This window comes from Coloeus monedula (genome assembly GCF_965178545.1).
Source record: "Coloeus monedula genome assembly, chromosome: 34".
Taxonomy (NCBI): domain Eukaryota; kingdom Metazoa; phylum Chordata; class Aves; order Passeriformes; family Corvidae; genus Coloeus; species Coloeus monedula.
Genome location: NC_138814.1, coordinates 288,619 through 305,984, shown reverse-complemented (window position 1 = coordinate 305,984; position 17,366 = coordinate 288,619). Strand labels below are relative to the sequence as shown.

General features: G+C 56.4%; 2 protein-coding genes across 5 annotated transcripts in view; both read left to right on the top strand.

Annotated features, from left to right (window-relative positions):
* POLD1 (DNA polymerase delta 1, catalytic subunit) overlaps positions 1-14,254 on the top strand; it is an 80,082-nt gene extending 65,828 nt beyond the window's left edge. The window contains exons 22-26 of the mRNA XM_082299772.1: positions 992-1,124; positions 4,996-5,109; positions 9,687-9,739; positions 12,861-12,958; positions 14,118-14,254. Coding sequence (XP_082155898.1) covers positions 992-1,124; positions 4,996-5,109; positions 9,687-9,739; positions 12,861-12,958; positions 14,118-14,214 — 495 coding nt within the window. The 3' untranslated portion in view covers positions 14,215-14,254. The remainder of the gene's footprint in view (positions 1-991; positions 1,125-4,995; positions 5,110-9,686; positions 9,740-12,860; positions 12,959-14,117) is intronic.
* A 517-nt stretch (positions 14,255-14,771) lies between these two features.
* Positions 14,772-17,366, top strand: part of PRMT1 (protein arginine methyltransferase 1) — a gene marked incomplete at its 5' end in the record, with an annotated part of 33,030 nt that continues 30,435 nt past the window's right edge. For 3 of the 4 annotated variants that reach the window (XM_082299818.1, XM_082299817.1, XM_082299816.1), the window contains one exon: positions 14,777-14,806. In XM_082299818.1, coding sequence (XP_082155944.1) covers positions 14,777-14,806 — 30 coding nt within the window. Of the gene's footprint in view, positions 14,807-17,366 lie in introns of all 4 variants that reach the window. The other variant, XM_082299819.1, reaches the window with a different exon arrangement.

The window sequence follows — 17,366 nt, the reverse complement described above, 5'->3', positions numbered from 1 at the left end:
CCCGGGGGTCACCTGGGGGTCAAGGGGTCACTCAGGGTCACCCGGGGGGTCAGGGGGTCACTCAGGGGTCAGCCGGGGTCACCCTGGGGTCAAGGGGTCACTCAGGGGTCACGGGGTCACTCGGGGGTCAAGGGGTCACCCGGGGTTACTCAGGGGTCAGCCAGGGTCGCTCGGGGGTCACCCGGGGGGTCAAGGGGTCACCCGGGGTCACTCAGGGGTCAGCCAGGGTCGCTCGGGGGTCAAGGGGTCACTCGGGGTCACTTGGGGGTCACCTGGGGGGTCAAGGGGTCAGCCGGGGTCACTCAGGGGTCAGGCGGGGTCATTCGGGGGTCACCCGGGGGTCACGGGGTCACTCAGGGGTTTGGGAACCCCAAAAACTGGGCGGAATTTGGGAGCTTGGGGTCACTCAGGGGTCACCCGGGGTCAAGGGGTCACCTGGGGGTCACTCAGGGGTCACCCAGGGGTTTGGGAACCCCAAAATTGGGGGGAATTTGGGGGTTTGGGGTCATTCAAGGTCACTTGGGGGTCACCCGGGGTCACTCAGGGGTCACCCAGGGGTCACTCAGGGGTCACCCAGGGGTCACCCAGGGTCACTCAGGGGTCAAGAGGTCACTCAGGGGGTTGGGAACCCCAAAAAACGGGGGGAATTTGGGGGTTTGGGGTCATTCAAGGTCACTCGGGGGTCAAGGGGTCACTCAGGGGTCCGAGTGACCCCAAAACCGGGGGGAATTCGGGCGATTTTGGGGGGAATTTGGGCGATTTTGGGGGGAATTCGGGCGATTTTGGGGGGAATTTGGGCGATTTTGGGGGGAATTCGGGCGATTTTGGGGGGAATTTGGGCGATTTTGGGGGGCTTGGGGTGGAATTTTGGCCTCCTGGTGGGGATTCCGGGCTGGGAAACGCCCCCAAAAATCCCCGAAAAAATCCCAAAAAATCCCCAAGAGCCGCAGAATCCCCAAAAGCGCCGATTTTCCCCCAAATCTGCCGCCAGGACCCGGTGTACGCCCTGGAGCAGAACCTGCCCATCGACACCCGCTACTACCTGGAGCAGCAGCTGAGCCGGCCCCTGCTCCGCATCTTCGAGCCCATCCTGGGCGAGGGGAGAGCCCAGGGGGTCCTGCTCCGTGAGTCACCCCCGGAATTCCCGAAATTCCCCGGAATTCCCAAAAAACCGCGGCAAAATCGGGCCAGAAACGGCGAAAATGGAGCGAAAATGGCCCCAAATTCACCCAAAATCGAGCAAAATTCACCCCAAATGGTCCCTCCCGAGCAGCTCCGAGCCCGTCCTGGGCGAGGGGAGGGCCCAGAGGGTCCTGAGCAGGGAATCACCCCCGGAATTCCCGAAATTCCCCAAAAATTCCTGAAAATTTCCATGGAAATAGAGCAAAAGTTGAGCAAAAATGAGCAAAATTCACCCAAAATCGAGCGGAATTGGCCCAAAATCGAGCAAAATTCACCCCAAATGGTCCCTCCCGAGCAGCTCCGAGCCCATCCTGGGTGAGGGGAGGGCCCAGGGGGTCCTGAGCAGGGAATCACCCCCGGAATTCCTGAAATTCCCCGGAATTCCCAAAAAACCGCAGCAAAATCGGGCCAGAAATGGCGAAAATGGAGCGAAAATGGCCCCAAATTCACCCAAAATCGAGCAAAATTCACCCCAAATGGTCCCTCCCGAGCAGCTCCGAGCCCATCCTGGGCGAGGGGAGGGCCCAGGGGGTCCTGAGCAGGGAATCACCCCCGGAATTCCCAAAATTCCCCGGAATTCCCAAAAAACCGCGGCAAAATCGGGCCAGAAACGGCGAAAATGGAGCGAAAATGGCCCCAAATTCACCCAAAATCGAGCAAAATTCACCCCAAATGGTCCCTCCCGAGCAGCCCCGAGCCCATCCTGGGCGAGGGGAGAGCCCAGGGGGTCCTGCTCCGTGAGTCACCCCCGGAATTCCCGAAATTCCCCGGAATTCCCAAAAAACCGCAGCAAAATCGGGCCAGAAACGGCGAAAATGGAGCGAAAATGGCCCCAAATTCACCCAAAATCGAGCAAAATTCACCCAAAATGGTCCCTCCCGAGCAGCCCCGAGCCCGTCCTGGGCGAGGGGAGAGCCCAGAGGGTCCTGAGCAGGGAATCACCCCCGGAATTCCCGAAATTCCCCAAAAATTCCTGAAAATTTCCATGGAAATAGAGCAGAAGTTGAGCAAAAACCAGTGAAATTTGCCCAAAATCGAGTGGATTTGGCCCAAAATCGAGCAAAATTCACCCAAAATGGTCCCTCCCGAGCAGCTCCGAGCCCATCCTGGGCGAGGGGAGAGCCCAGGGGGTCCTGAGCAGGGAATCACCCCCGGAATTCCCGAAATTCCCCGGAATTCCCAAAAAACCGCAGCAAAATTGGGCCAGAAATGGTGAAAATGGAGCGAAAATGGCCCCAAATTCACCCAAAATCGAGCAAAATTCACCCAAAATGGTCCCTCCCGAGCAGCCCCGAGCCCGTCCTGGGCGAGGGGAGAGCCCAGGGGGTCCTGAGCAGGGAATCACCCCCGGAATTCCCGAAATTCCCCAAAAATTCCCGAAAATTTCCATGGAAAGAGCAGAAGTTGAGCAAAAACCAGTGAAATTTGCCCAAAATCGAGCGGAATTGGCCCAAAATCGAGCAAAATTCACCCCAAATGGCCCTTCCCGAGCAGCTCCAAGCCCGTCCTGGGCGAGGGGAGGGCCCAGGGGGTCCTGAGCAGGGAATCACCCCCGGAATTCCCGAAATTCCCCGGAATTCCCAAAAAACCGCGGCAAAATCGGGCCAGAAATGGCGAAAATGGAGCGAAAATGGCCCCAAATTCACCCAAAATCGAGCAAAATTCACCCCAAATGGTCCCTCCCGAGCAGCTCCGAGCCCATCCTGGGTGAGGGGAGGGCCCAGGGGGTCCTGAGCAGGGAATCACCCCCGGAATTCCCGAAATTCCCCGGAATTCCCAAAAAAATGCAGCAAAATCGGGCCAGAAATGGCGAAAATGGAGCGAAAATGGCCCCAAATTCACCCAAAATCGAGCAAAATTCACCCAAAATGGTCCCTCCCGAGCAGCTCCGAGCCCATCCTGGGCGAGGGGAGGGCCCAGGGGGTCCTGAGCAGGGAATCACCCCCGGAATTCCCAAAATTCCCCAAAAATTCCCAAAAATTTCCATGGAAATAGAGTAGAAGTTGAGCAAAAACCAGTGAAATTTGCCCAAAATCGAGCGGAATTGGCCCAAAATCGAGCAAAATTCACCCAAAATGGTCCCTCCCGAGCAGCCCCGAGCCCGTCCTGGGCGAGGGGAGGGCCCAGGGGGTCCTGAGCAGGGAATCACCCCCGGAATTCCCGAAATTCCCCGGAATTCCCAAAAAACCGCGGCAAAATCGGGCCAGAAATGGCGAAAATGGAGCGAAAATGGCCCCAAATTCACCCAAAATCGAGCAAAATTCACCCCAAATGGTCCCTCCCGAGCAGCTCCGAGCCCATCCTGGGTGACCTGAGCAGGGAGTGATCCCGAAATCCTGAAAATTCCCTCAAAATTCCCAGAAATTTCCATGGAAGTCGGGCTAAAATCAGCAAAAAATGGAGCAAAATTCCCCCGAAATCGCTCCAAGTTCCCCTAAAACCGCCCCAAATCACCCCAAAATCACCCCAGAAACCCCAAAATCACCCCAAATCACCCCAAAATCAACCCAAAAACCCCAAATCACCCCAAAATCACCCCAGAAACCCCAAAATCACCCCAAATCACCCCAAAGTGGCCCCAAATCCGGTTTGGGGGAATTTTGGGGGATTTTGGGATCCTCAGGAGGGGTTGGGGGGGATTTTGGGGGGGATTTTGGGGATTTTGGGGCTTTGGGGAGTCCGGAGATTTTGGGGGTTTTTGGGGGGGGTCCCAGGTGGGTTTTGGGGGGTCCCTGACCCCAATTTGGACCCAAATCTGGGGGGGTTTGTGGGGATTTGGGGACTTTGGGGGGTTTGGGGGGAGATTTTTGGGGTTTTGGGGGGATTTTGGGGGGATTTTTGGGATTTTGGGAGGATTTTTGGGGGGTTTGGGGTAGGATTTTGGGGGGGATTTTTGGGGTTTTGGGGAGGATTTTTTGGGGGGATTTTTTGGGTTTTTGGGGAGGATTTTGGGGAGGATTTTCGGGGTTTTGGGGGGACTTTGTGGGAGATTTGTGGGGTTTTGGGGAGGATTTTTGGGGAAGATTTGGGGGGGATTTTCGGGGTTTTGGGGGGATTTTGGGGGTTTTTGGGGGGGAATTTTGGGGTTTTGAGGATTTTTTCAGGGGATTTTTGGGGAGGATTTTGGCGCTTTGGGGGGGATTTTTGGGGTGTTGGGGGGGATTTTTGGGATTTTGGGGGGGACTTCGGGGGAGATTTCTGGGGTTTTGAAGAGGATTTGGGGGAGAATTTTGGGGGGAATTTTTGGGGTTTTGGGGAGGATTTTGGGGAGGATTTTCAGGGTTTTGGGGAGGATTTTTGGGGAAGATTTGTGGGGGTTTGGGGAGGATTTTTGGGGAAGATTTGGGGGTGGGGATTTTTGGGGTTTTTGGGGGGATTTTGGGGGTTTTGAGGAGGATTTTTTGGAGGGGGTTTTGGGGGGATTTTTGGGGTTTTGGGGAGGACTTTGGGGGAGATTTTATTGGGTTTCAGGGCGGATTTTGGGGAGGATTCGGGGGGGGATTTTCGGGGTTTTTGGGGGGATTTTTGGGGTTTTGGGGAGGACTTTGGGGGAGATTTTATTGGGTTTCAGGGAGGATTCGTGGGGGGGGTTTTTGGGGGTTTTTTGGGGTTTTGGGGAGGATTTTCAGGGTTTTGGGGGGGGACTTTGTGGGAGATTTCTGGGGTTTGGAGGAGGATTTTCGGGGGGGATTTTTGGGGTTTTGGGGGGGGATTTTTGGGGAGGATTTCTGGGGGGGTCCCCAGGGGTTTTGGGGGGTCCCGGGTGGTTTTTTGGGGGTCCCTGGGCCGTGCTGAGGCCCCCGGGCCCCGCAGAGGGGGAGCACACGCGCTGCAAGACGCTGCTGACGGCCAAGGCCGGGGGGCTCTCGGCCTTCACCTCCAAGCGCAGCAGCTGCGTCGGCTGCCGGGCGCTGCTGCCCCACCACGGTGAGACCCCTCCCCAAATTCACCCCTTTCGCCCCAAAAAAACGGCGTCCGGCAACCCCAAAATGGCCCAAATTCATCCCTTTCCTCCCCCCCAAAAAAACGGGGAAAAAAACGGGGTCCGGCAACCCCAAAATGCCCCAAATTCATCCTTTTCCTCCCCAAAAAAAGGGGGGTCCGGGAACCCCGAAATGGCCCAAATTCATCCTTTTCCTCCCCAAAAAAACGGGGTCTGGGAACCCCGAAATGTCCCAAATTCATCCGTTTTTCCCCAAAAAAAGGGGCTCCTGGAACCCCAAAATGCCCCAAATTCATCCCTTTCACCCCTGCCACGGTGAGACCCCTCCCCAAATTCACCCCTTTCACCCCAAAAAAACGGCGTCCAGCAACCCCAAAATGCCCCAAATTCATCCTTTTTCTCCTCCAAAAAAATGGGGTCCAGGAACCCCAAAATGGCCCAAATTCACCCCTTTCGCCCCAAAAAAACGGTGTCCGGCAACCCCAAAATGCCCCAAATTCATCCCTTTCACCCCCCAAAAAATGGGGAAAAAAACGGGGTCTGGGAACCCCAAAATGTCCCAAATTCATCCTTTTCCTCCCCAAAAAAACGGGGTCCGGGAACCCCGAAATGCCCCAAATTCATCCCTTTCCCCCCCAAAAAAACGGGGGAAAAAAGGGGGTCCAGGAACCCCAAAATGTCCCAAATTCATCCCTTTCCCCCCCAAAAAAACGGGGGAAAAAAGGGGGTCCGGCAACCCCGAAATGCCCCAAATTCATCCTTTTTCTCCCCAAAAAAAGGGGGGTCCAGGAACCCCAAAATGTCCCAAATTCATCCCTTTCCTCCCCCCAAAAAAACAGGGTCTTGGAACTCCAAAATGTCCCAAATTCATCCGTTTTTCCCCAAAAAACCGGGATCTTGGAACTCCAAAATGCCCCAAATTCATCCCTTTCCCCCCCGCTATGGTGAGACCCCTCCCCAAATTCACCCCTTTCACCCCAAAAAAACGGGGGGAAAAAAGGGGGTCCAGGAACCCCAAAATGTCCCAAATTCATCCTTTTCCTCCCCAAAAAAACGGGGTCCGGGAACCCCGAAATGCCCCAAATTCATCCCTTTCACCCCCGCCACGGTGAGACCCCTCCCCAAATTCACCCCTTTCGCCCCAAAAAAACGGCGTCCGGCAACCCCAAAATGGCCCAAATTCATCCCTTTCCTCCCCCCCAAAAAATGGGGGAAAAAAGGGGGTCCAGGAACCCCAAAATGGCCCAAATTCATCCTTTTCCTCCCCAAAAAAACGGCATCCGGGAACCCCGAAATGCCCCAAATTCATCCCTTTCCCCCCCGCTATGGTGAGACCCCTCCCCAAATTCACCCCTTTCACCCCAAAAAAACGGCGTCCGGCAACCCCAAAATGGCCCAAATTCATCCCTTTCGCCCCAAAAAAACAGCGTCCGGCAACCCCAAAATGCCCCAAATTCATCCCTTTCACCCCCCAAAAAATGGGGAAAAAAAAGGGGTCCGGGAACCCTGAAATGCCCCAAATTCATCCCTTTCCCCCCCAAAAAAACGGGGGAAAAAAGGGGTTCCAGGAACCCCAAAATGTCCCAAATTCATCCCTTTCCTCCACCCAAAAAATGGGGAAAAAAACAGGGTCCTGGAACCCCGAAATGCCCCAAATTCATCCTTTTCCTCCCCAAAAAAATGGCATCCGGGAACCCCGAAATGTCCCAAATTCATCCCTTTCACCCCCCAAAAAATGGGGAAAAAAACGGGATCTGGGACCCCAAAATGCCCCAAATTCATCCTTTTCCTCCCCAAAAAAAGGGGGGTCCAGGAACCCCGAAATGCCCCAAATTCATCCCTTTCACCCCCCAAAAAAATGGGGAAAAAAACGGGGTCCGGGAACCCCAAAATGCCCCAAATTCATCCCTTTCACCCCCCAAAAAAACGGGGTCTTGGAACTCCAAAATGTCCCAAATTCATCCATTTTTCCCCAAAAAAAGGGGCTCCTGGAACCCTGAAATGCCCCAAATTCATCCCTTTCCCCCCCGCTATGGTGAGACCCCTCCCCAAATTCACCCCTTTCACCCCAAAAAATTGGGGTCCGGCAACCCCAAAATGGCCCAAATTCATCCCTTTCCTCCCCCCCAAAAAAACGGGGAAAAAACGGGGTCCGGGAACCCTGAAATGCCCCAAATTCATCCTTTTCCTCCCCAAAAAAAGGGGGGTCCGGGAACCCCAAAATGCCCCAAATTCATCCCTTTCCTCCCGCCAAAAAAACGGGGTCTTGGAACTCCAAAATGTCCCAAATTCATCTGTTTTTCCCCAAAAAAAGGGGGGTCCTGGAACCCTGAAATGCCCCAAATTCATCCCTTTCACCCCTGCCACGGTGAGACCCCTCCCCAAATTCACCCCTTTCGCCCCAAAAAATTGGGGTCTGGGAACCCCAAAATGCCCCAAATTCATCCCTTTCACCCCCAAAAAAACGGGGGAAAAAAGGGGTTCCAGGAACCCCAAAATGTCCCAAATTCATCCCTTTCCTCCACCCAAAAAATGGGGAAAAAACCAGGGTCCTGGAACCCCGAAATGTCCCAAATTCATCCCTTTCCCCCCCAAAAAAACGGGGGAAAAAAGGGGGTCCAGGAACCCCAAAATGTCCCAAATTCATCCCTTTCACCCCCCGAAAAATGGGGAAAAAAACGGGGTCCAGGAACCCTGAAATGCCCCAAATTCATCCTTTTTCTCCCCAAAAAAAGGGGGGTCCAGGAACCCCAAAATGCCCCAAATTCATCCCTTTCCTCCCCCCAAAAAAACGGGGTCTTGGAACTCCAAAATGTCCCAAATTCATCCGTTTTTCCCCAAAAAAAGGGGCTCCTGGAACCCCAAAATGCCCCAAATTCATCCCTTTCACCCCTGCCACGGTGAGACCCCTCCCCAAATTCATCCCTTTCGCCCCAAAAAAACGGCGTCCGGCAACCCCAAAATGGCCCAAATTCATCCCTTTCCTCCCCCCCAAAAAATGGGGAAAAAAACGGGGTCCGGCAACCCCAAAATGCCCCAAATTCATCCCTTTCCCCCCCAAAAAAACGGGGGAAGAAAGGGGTTCCAGGAACCCCAAAATGTCCCAAATTCATCCCTTTCCTCCCCCCCAAAAAAACGGGGGAAAAAAACGGGGTCCAGGAACCCCAAAATGTCCCAAATTCATCCCTTTCCCCCCAAAAAAAATGGGGGAAAAAAGGGGTTCCAGGAACCCCAAAATGTCCCAAATTCATCCCTTTCCTCCCCCCAAAAAAACGGGGGAAAAAAACAGGCTCCTGGAACCCCAAAATGTCCCAAATTCATCCTTTTCCTCCCCAAAAAAACGGCATCCTGGAACCCTGAAATGCCCCAAATTCATCCCTTTCACCCCTGCCACAGTGAGACCCCTCCCCAAATTCACCCCTTTCGCCCCAAAAAAACGGCGTCCGGCAACCCCAAAATGGCCCAAATTCATCCCTTTCACCCCCCAAAAAAACGGGGAAAAAAACGGGGTCCGGCAACCCCAAAATGCCCCAAATTCATCCTTTTTCTCCCCAAAAAAAAGGGGGTCCAGGAACCCCGAAATGTCCCAAATTCATCCCTTTCACCCCCCAAAAAATGGGGAAAAAAACGGGGTCCGGGAACCCTGAAATGCCCCAAATTCATCCCTTTCCCCCCCAAAAAAACGGGGGAAAAAAGGGGGTCCGGCAACCCCGAAATGCCCCAAATTCATCCTTTTTCTCCCCAAAAAAAGGGGGGTCCAGGAACCCCGAAATGTCCCAAATTCATCCCTTTCCTCCCCCCAAAAAATGGGGAAAAAAACGGGGTCCGGGAACCCTGAAATGCCCCAAATTCATCCCTTTCCCCCCCAAAAAAACGGGGGAAAAAAGGGGGTCCGGCAACCCCGAAATGCCCCAAATTCATCCTTTTTCTCCCCAAAAAAAGGGGGGTCCAGGAACCCCGAAATGTCCCAAATTCATCCCTTTCCTCCCCCCAAAAAAACGGGGTCTTGGAACTCCAAAATGTCCCAAATTCATCCGTTTTTCCCCAAAAAACCGGGATCTTGGAACTCCAAAATGTCCCAAATTCATCCCTTTCCCCCCCGCTATGGTGAGACCCCTCCCCAAATTCACCCCTTTCACCCCAAAAAAACGGGGGGAAAAAAGGGGGTCCAGGAACCCCAAAATGTCCCAAATTCATCCTTTTCCTCCCCAAAAAAACGGGGTCCGGGAACCCCGAAATGCCCCAAATTCATCCCTTTCCCCCCCAAAAAAACGGGGGAAAAAAGGGGGTCCAGGAACCCCAAAATGTCCCAAATTCATCCTTTTCCTCCCCAAAAAAACGGGGTCTGGGAACCCCAAAATGTCCCAAATTAAAGCCCCCACCCCAAAATTAACTGGCCCCCCAAAAAATGGGGTTCGGGACCCCCAAAATGCCCCCAAAAATCCCTCCAAATTCTCCAAAATCTCCCAAGATCCTCCCAAAATTCTCCCAAATCCCCCCAAAATGCCCCAAAATGCCCCAAAATGCCCCAAAATGCCCCAAATCGCGCGCTCGCCCCCAGGTGCCGTTTGCGATTTCTGCCGCCAGAGGGAGTCCGAGCTCTACCAGAAGGAGGTGGGGGGGCGCAATTGGGGGTGGGGGCTCCCAAATTTGGGGGTGTTTGGGGTTTTTTGGGTCCCAAATTTGGGGGTTTTGGGGTTTTTTGGGTCCCAAATCCGGGTGTTTGGGGTTTTTTGGCTCCCAAATTTGGGGGTTTTGGGGGTTTTTTGGGTCCCAAATCTGGGTGTTTGGGGTTTTTGGATCCCAAATCTGGGGTGTTTTGGATTTTGGGTCCCAAATCTGGGGGTTTTGGGTCCCAAATTTGGGGGTTTTGGGGGTTTTTTGGGTCCCAAATTTGGGGGTTTGGGGGTTTTTTGGGTCCCAAATTTGGGGGTGTTTGGGGGTTTTTTGGGTCCCAAATTTGGGGGTTTTGGGGGTTTTTTGGATCCCAAATCTGGGGTGTTTGGGGTTTTTTGGGTCCCAAATCTGGGGTGTTTTGGGTTTTTTGGGTCCCAAATTTGGGGGTTTTGGGGGTTTTTTGGGTCCCAAATCTGGGGTGTTTGGGGTTTTTTGGGTCCCAAATCTGGGGTATTTGGGATTTTGGGTCCCGAATCTGGGGGTTTGGGAGTTTTTTGGGTCCCAAATTTGGGGGTTTTGGGGTTTTTTGGGTCCCAAATTTGGGGGTGTTTGGGGGGTTTTGGGTCCCAAATTTGGGGGTTTTGGGGTTTTTTGGGTCCCAAATTTGGGGGTTTTGGGGTTTTTAGGATCCCAAATCTGGGGTATTTGGGATTTTGGGTCCCGAATCTGGGGTTTTGGGGTTTTTTGGGTCCCAAATTTGGGGGTGTTTGGGGGTTTTTTGGATCCCAAATCTGGGGGTTTTGGGGTTTTTGGGTCCCAAATTTGGGGGTTTTGGGGTTTTTTGGGTCCCAAATTTGGGGGTTTTGGGGGGTTTTGGGTCCCAAATTTGGGGGGTTTGGGGGTTTTTTGGGTCCCAAATTTGGGGGTTTTGGGGGTTTTTGGGTCCCAAATTTGGGGGTGTTTGGGGTTTTTTGGGTCCCAAATTTGGGGGTTTTGGGGTTTTTTGGGTCCCAAATCTGGGTGTTTGGGGTTTTTGGATCCCAAATCTGGGGTGTTTGGGATTTTGGGTCCCGAATCTGGGGGTTTTGGGTCCCAAATTTGGGGGTTTTGGGGGTTTTTTGGGTCCCAAATTTGGGGGGTTTGGGGGTTTTTTGGGTCCCAAATTTGGGGGTTTTGGGGGTTTTTGGGTCCCAAATTTGGGGGTGTTTGGGGGTTTTTGGGTCCCAAATTTGGGGGTGTTTGGGGTTTTTTGGGTCCCAAATTTGGGGGTTTTGGGGTTTTTAGGATCCCAAATCTGGGGTATTTGGGATTTTGGGTCCCGAATCTGGGGTTTTGGGGTTTTTTGGGTCTCAAATTTGGGGGTTTTGGGGTTTTTTGGGTCCCAAATCTGGGGGGTTTGGGATTTTGGGTCCCGAATCTGGGGGTTTGGGAGTTTTTTGGGTCCCAAATTTGGGGGTTTTGGGGTTTTTTGGGTCCCAAATTTGGGGGTGTTTGGGGGTTTTTGGGTCCCAAATTTGGGGGTTTTGGGGTTTTTTGGGTCCCAAATTTGGGGGTTTGGGGGTTTTTTGGGTCCCAAATTTGGGGGTTTTGGGGGTTTTTTGGGTCCCAAATTTGGGGGGTTTGGGGGGTTTTGGGTCCCAAATTTGGGGGTTTGGGGGTTTTTTGGGTCCCAAATTTGGGGGTTTGGGGGTTTTTTGGGTCCCAAATTTGGGGGTTTTGGGGTTTTTTGGGTCCCAAATCTGGGGGGTTTGGGGTTTTGGGATCCCGAATCTGGGGGTTTGGGGGTTTTTTGGGTCCCAAATCTCTGGTGTTTGGGATTTTTGGATCCCAAATCCGGGTGTTTGGGATTTTGGGTCCCGAATCTGGGGTGTTTGGGGTTTTTTTGGTCCCGAATCCAGGGTGTTTGGGGTTTTTGGGATCCCAAATCCGTGTGTTCAGGATGTTTTGGGATCCTGAATTGGGTTTTGGGGGTTTTTTGGGTCCCGAATCCGGGGTTTTGGGGGTTTTTTGGGTCCCGAATCCGGGGTTTTGGGGGTTTTTTGGGTCCCGAATCCGGGGTTTTGGGTTTTTTTGGGTCCCCAATGGGTGCATTCAGCATTTTGGGTCCCCAATGGGTTCATTCAGCATTTTGGGTCCCCAATGGGTTCATTCAGCATTTTGGGTCCCCAATGGGTGCGTTCAGCATTTTTTGGGTCCCCAATGGGTTCATTCAGAATTTTGGGGTCCCCAATGGGTGCGTTCAGCATTTTGGGCCCCCAATGGGTGCATTCAGCATTTTGGGTCCCCAATGGGTGCATTCAGCATTTGGGGTCCCCAATGGGTGCATTCAGGATTTTGGGGTCCCCAATGGGTGCGTTCAGCATTTTGGGGTCCCCAATGGGTGCATTCAGAATTTTGGGCTCCCCAATGGGTGCATTCAGCATTTTGGGTCCCCAATGGGTGCATTCAGGATTTTGGGGTCCCCGATGGGTGCGTTCAGCATTTTGGGTCCCCAATGGGTGCATTCAGGATTTTGGGTCCCCGATGGGTGCGTTCAGCATTTTGGGTCCCCAATGGGTGCATTCAGCATTTTGGGGTCCCCGATGGGTGCATTCAGCATTTTGGGGTCCCCAATGGGTGCATTCAGCATTTTTTGGGTCCCCAATGGGTTCATTCAGGATTTTGGGTCCCCAATGGGTGCATTCAGCATTTTGGGTCCCCAATGGGTGCATTCAGAATTTTGGGCTCCCCAATGGGTGCGTTCAGCATTTTTGGGTCCCCAATGGGTGCATTCAGCATTTTGGGTCCCCAATGGGTGCATTCAGCATTTTGGGTCCCCAATGGGTGCGTTCAGCATTTTTTGGGTCCCCAATGGGTGCATTCAGCATTTGGGGTCCCCGATGGGTGCGTTCAGCATTTTTTGGGTCCCCAATGGGTGCATTCAGGATTTTGGGTCCCCGATGGGTGCGTTCAGCATTTTGGGTCCCCAATGGGTTCATTCAGCATTTTGGGGTCCCCGATGGGTGCATTCAGGATTTTGGGTCCCCGATGGGTGCATTCAGGATTTTGGGTCCCCGATGGGTGCGTTCAGCATGTTTTGGGGTCCCTGATGTGTTTTCGGGGCTGTGGGTGCCCGCAGGTGTCGCAGCTGTGGTCCCTGGAGCGCAGCTTCTCGCGCCTCTGGAGCCAGTGCCAGCGGTGCCAGGGCTCGCTGCTGCAGGACGTGCTCTGCTCCAGGTGCGGCGCCGGGGGCACCTGGGGGTACCTGGGGGTACCTGGGGGGCACTTGGGGGCACCTGGGGGGCACATGGGGGCACCTGGGGGGCACCTGGGGGCACCTGGGGGGCACATGGGGGCACCTGGGGGGCACCTGGGGGTACCTGGGGGCACCTGGGGGCAGCTGGGGGGCACTTGGGGGCACCTGGGGGGCACATGGGGGGCACTTGGGGGCACCTGGGGGGCACATGGGGGCACCTGGGGGGCACCTGGGGGTACCTGGGGGCACCTGGGGGCACCTGGGGGTACCTGGGGGTACCTGGGGGTACCTGGGGGGCACTTGGGGGCACCTGGGGGGCACCTGGGGGCACCTGGGGGGCACATGGGGGCACCTGGGGGGCACCTGGGGGTACCTGGGGGCACCTGGGGGCACCTGGGGGTACCTGGGGGCAGCTGGGGGGCACTTGGGGGTACCTGGGGGTACCTGGGGGGCACCTGGGGGCACTTGGGGGTACCTGGGGGCACCTGGGGGCACCTGGGGGGCACCTGGGGGGCACTTGGGGGTACCTGGGGGTACCTGGGGGGCAGCTGGGGGGCACATGGGGGGCAGCTGGGGGGCACCTGGGGGTACCTGGGGGGCACTTGGGGGCACTTGGGGGTACCTGGGGTCACCCATGGGTTACCTGGGGTTACCTGGGGGTCACCTGGGGGCAGCTGGGGGGCACCTGGGGGGCAGCTGGGGACACCTGGGGGCACCTGGGGGCACCCATGGGTTACCTGGGGGTACCTGGGGGGCACCTGGGGACACCTGGGGGTACCTGGGGGGCACTTGGGGGCACATGGGGGGCACCTGGGGGCAGCTGGGGTCACCCATGGGGCACCTGGGGTCACCTGGGTGCAGCTGGGGGTACCTGGGGGGGCACCTGGGGTCACCTGTGTCACCCTGGGGGTCACCTGGGGGCACCTGGGGTCACCCATGGGTCACCCTGGGGTCACCTGGGGTTACCTGGGGGTCACCTCTGTCACCCCAATGTCACCCCCAGTGTCACCCGTGGGTCACCCCCAAACCCCCCCCAGTGCCACCTCACCCGGGACCCCTCTGCCCCCCCCCCCCCGATGTCCCCAAAATGTCTCCAAATGTCCCCAAAATGTCCCCAAACGTCCCCAAATTCCCCCCCAGCCGCGACTGCCCCATCTTCTACATGCGCCGCAAGGTGCAGAAGGACCTGGAGGCCCAGCAGCAGCTCCTGCAGCGCTTCGGGGACCCCGAGTGGTGACGACGGCCCCCAAAAATGGCCCCAAAACCCCCCAAAATGGCCCCAAAACCCCCCAAAATGGCCTCAAAACCCCCCAAAATTTGGGGAGTTTTGGGACTATTTTCATCGCCCGCCCCAGCTTGGGGTGTTTTTGTACGGAGGATTTAATAAAGAGCAGATTTTTGGTGACGTTGTGTTGATTTTGGGGGGATTTGTTTGGAATTTTGGGGATTTTTTTGGGGATGATTTGGGGGAATTTGGGATGGACTGGGCAGCCGCTAGGCGGCGCCGTGCGAGGGGGGGGGTGGATTCGGTGATTGACGCGGCTTCCGACCAATGAGAGCGCGAGGAATCGGGTTGCGCCCGCCTTGTGGGAGTGGCTTCGTTTCCGCTATTGATTGACAGTCGTCCCAGCCAATTAATGGTGGGGGTGGGGTTTCGGGTTGATGGACGTCTGCGCCCGCTAATGAGAAGGCGGCGACCGGAAACCGGCGGCCAATGGAAGGGCGCGGGGGGCGCGCGCCGGCCCCGCCCCCGGTATAAATGGAGTGGGGGGGCGGGGGCCGTTCCTCGCGCTCACAAGATGGCGGAGGCGGCCAATTGTATCATGGAGGTGAGCGGGGCCCCGCGAGAAGGGGCGAAAATGAGGGGAAAACGGGCGAAATCGGGCAAAAACCCGGCTGGCCTGAGGGGAAAACGGGCGCGAAGCGGCGGGAAATGGGGTTAAAAGCGGCTTGGCGGGAGCAGGGGGGGCTCTGAGGGCCCCTCAGGGAGGACGGGGGGGCGTCGCTGAGGGGCCGCTGAGGGCGCTGAGGGCGCTGAGGGGGCCGGGCGGGATTTGGGGGCTCTGGGGGGGTTTTAATGAGGTTTGGGGCGGTTTCGTGAGGTTTGGGGGGGCTCTGAGGGGGTTTTAGTGAGGTTTTGGGGGGTTTAGGGAGGTTTTGGGGGGGTCCCTGAGGGGACTGGAGGGGAGTTTAGTGGAGCCTGAGGGGTCTGGGGGGGCTTTAATGGGGTCTGGGGGGGCTTTAATGGGGTCTGGGGGGGCTTTAATGGGGTCTGGGGGCGTTTAATGAGGTCGGGGGGGGGATTTTAGTGAGGTTTTGGGGAGGGTCCTGAGGATCCTTGATGGGTCTGGGGGAACTTTAATGAGTCTGGGGGCGTCCTGGGGGGGGAGGGGGGTTGGGGGATAGGGGGGTCCCAGGGGTCTTTTTGGGATCTGGGGGCGCTTTTTTGGGTCTGGGGGCGTCCTGGGGGGGCTTTTTCGGGGCCCACGTGGCTCCGGAGTCACGTGGAGGGTCCGGACCCCCCCGCAAAAATCCCGAATTGGGGGGAGGGTGCGATAGGGGCGGGGCCTGTCGCGATAGGGGGGGGGTGTCGTGACTGAGGAGGGCACACAGGAGCTGCTGGACCCCCCAAAATCCTCGGAGACCCAAAACTTTGGGGTCTGGGACCCCCAAATCCTCGGAGACCCCCAAAATTTGAGGTCTAGGACCCCCGAAATTCACAGGGACCCCCCAAAATTTGGGACTTGAGACCCCCAAATCCTCAAAGGCACCCCAAATTTTGGTGCTGACCCCCCAGATTTGGGATCCTGAACCCCCCAAATCGGGGTCCTGAGCCCCTCAAACCCTTAAAGCCCCCCCAAATCTGGGATCTTGGCCCCCCAAAATCATCGGAGACCCCCAAAATTGGGGACCTGAGACTCCAAAACCCCCCCAGCGCCCCCAATTCAGGTCTTGAGCCCCCCAAAATCCTCAGAGTCCCCCCCAAGCCGCCCAAATTTGGGGTCTTGACCCCCCTAAATCCCTTCTGATCCCCTGAAATTGGGGTCCTGAGCCCCCTAAACCTCCCCTGTCACCCCAAATTTAGGTCCTGAGCCCTCCAAAATCCTCAGGGACCCCCAAATGTGGGGTCTGGGACCCCCCAGATCCTCAAAGCCCCCCCCAAATTTGGGGCCGTGACCCCCCCAAACCTCTCCCAGCTCCCCCAGCCCCATTTCGGGGTCCCCCAGCCCCATTTCGGGGTCCCCCAGTCCCATTTTGGGGACCCCAGTCCCATTTTGGGGTCCCCCAGCCCCATTTAGGGTCCCCCAACCCCATTTTGGGGTCCCCCAGCCCCATTTTGGGGACCCCCAGCCTCATTTAGGATCCCTCAGCCCCATTTTGGGGACCCCCAACCCCATTTTAGGGTCCCTCAGCCCCATTTTGGGGTCCCTCAGCCCCATTTTGGGGTCCCTCAGCCCCATTTAGGGTCCCCCAACCCCATTTTGGGGTCCCCCAGCCCCATTTTGGGGTCCCCCAGCCCCATTTTGGGGACCCCCAACCCCATTTTAGGGTCCCTCAGCCCCATTTTGGGGTCCCTCAGCCCCATTTTGGGGTCCCTCAGCCCCATTTAGGGTCCCCCAACCCCATTTTGGGGTCCCCCAGCCCCATTTTGGGGTCCCCCAGTCCCATTTTGGGGTCCCCCAGTCCCATTTTGGGGTCCCTCAGCCCCATTTTGGGGTCCCCCAGCCCCATTTTGGGGTCCCTCAGCCCCATTTTAGGGTCCCTCAGCCCCATTTTAGGGTCCCTCAGCCCCATTTTGGGGTCCCCCAACCCCATTTAGGGTCCCCCAGCCCCATTTTGGGGTCTGCCAGCCCCATTTAGGATCCCCCAGCCCCATTTTGGGATCCCCCAGCCCCATTTTGGGGTCCCTCAGCCCCATTTAGGGTCCCTCAGCCCCATTTAGGGTCCCCCAGCCCCATTTTAGGGACCCCCAACCCCATTTTGGGGTCCCTCAGCCCCATTTTGGGGTCCCCCAGCCCCATTTTGGGGTCCCTCAGCCCCATTTAGGATCCCTCAGCCCCATTTTAGGGTCCCTCAGCCCCATTTTGGGGTCCCCCAACCCAATTTTGGGGTCCCCCAGCCCCATTTTGGGGTCCCTCAGCCCCATTTAGGGTCCCTCAGCCCCATTTTGGGGTCCCTCAGCCCCATTTAGGGTCCCCCAACCCCATTTTGGGGTCCCCCAGCTCCATTTAGGATGCCCCAACCCCATTTTAGGGTCCCTCAGCCCCATTTAGGGTCCCCCAGCCCCATTTTGGGGTCTGCCAGCCCCATTTAGGGTCCCCCAACCCCATTTTGGGGTCCCTCAGCCCCATTTTGGGGTCCCCCAGCCCCATTTTGGGGTCCCTCAGC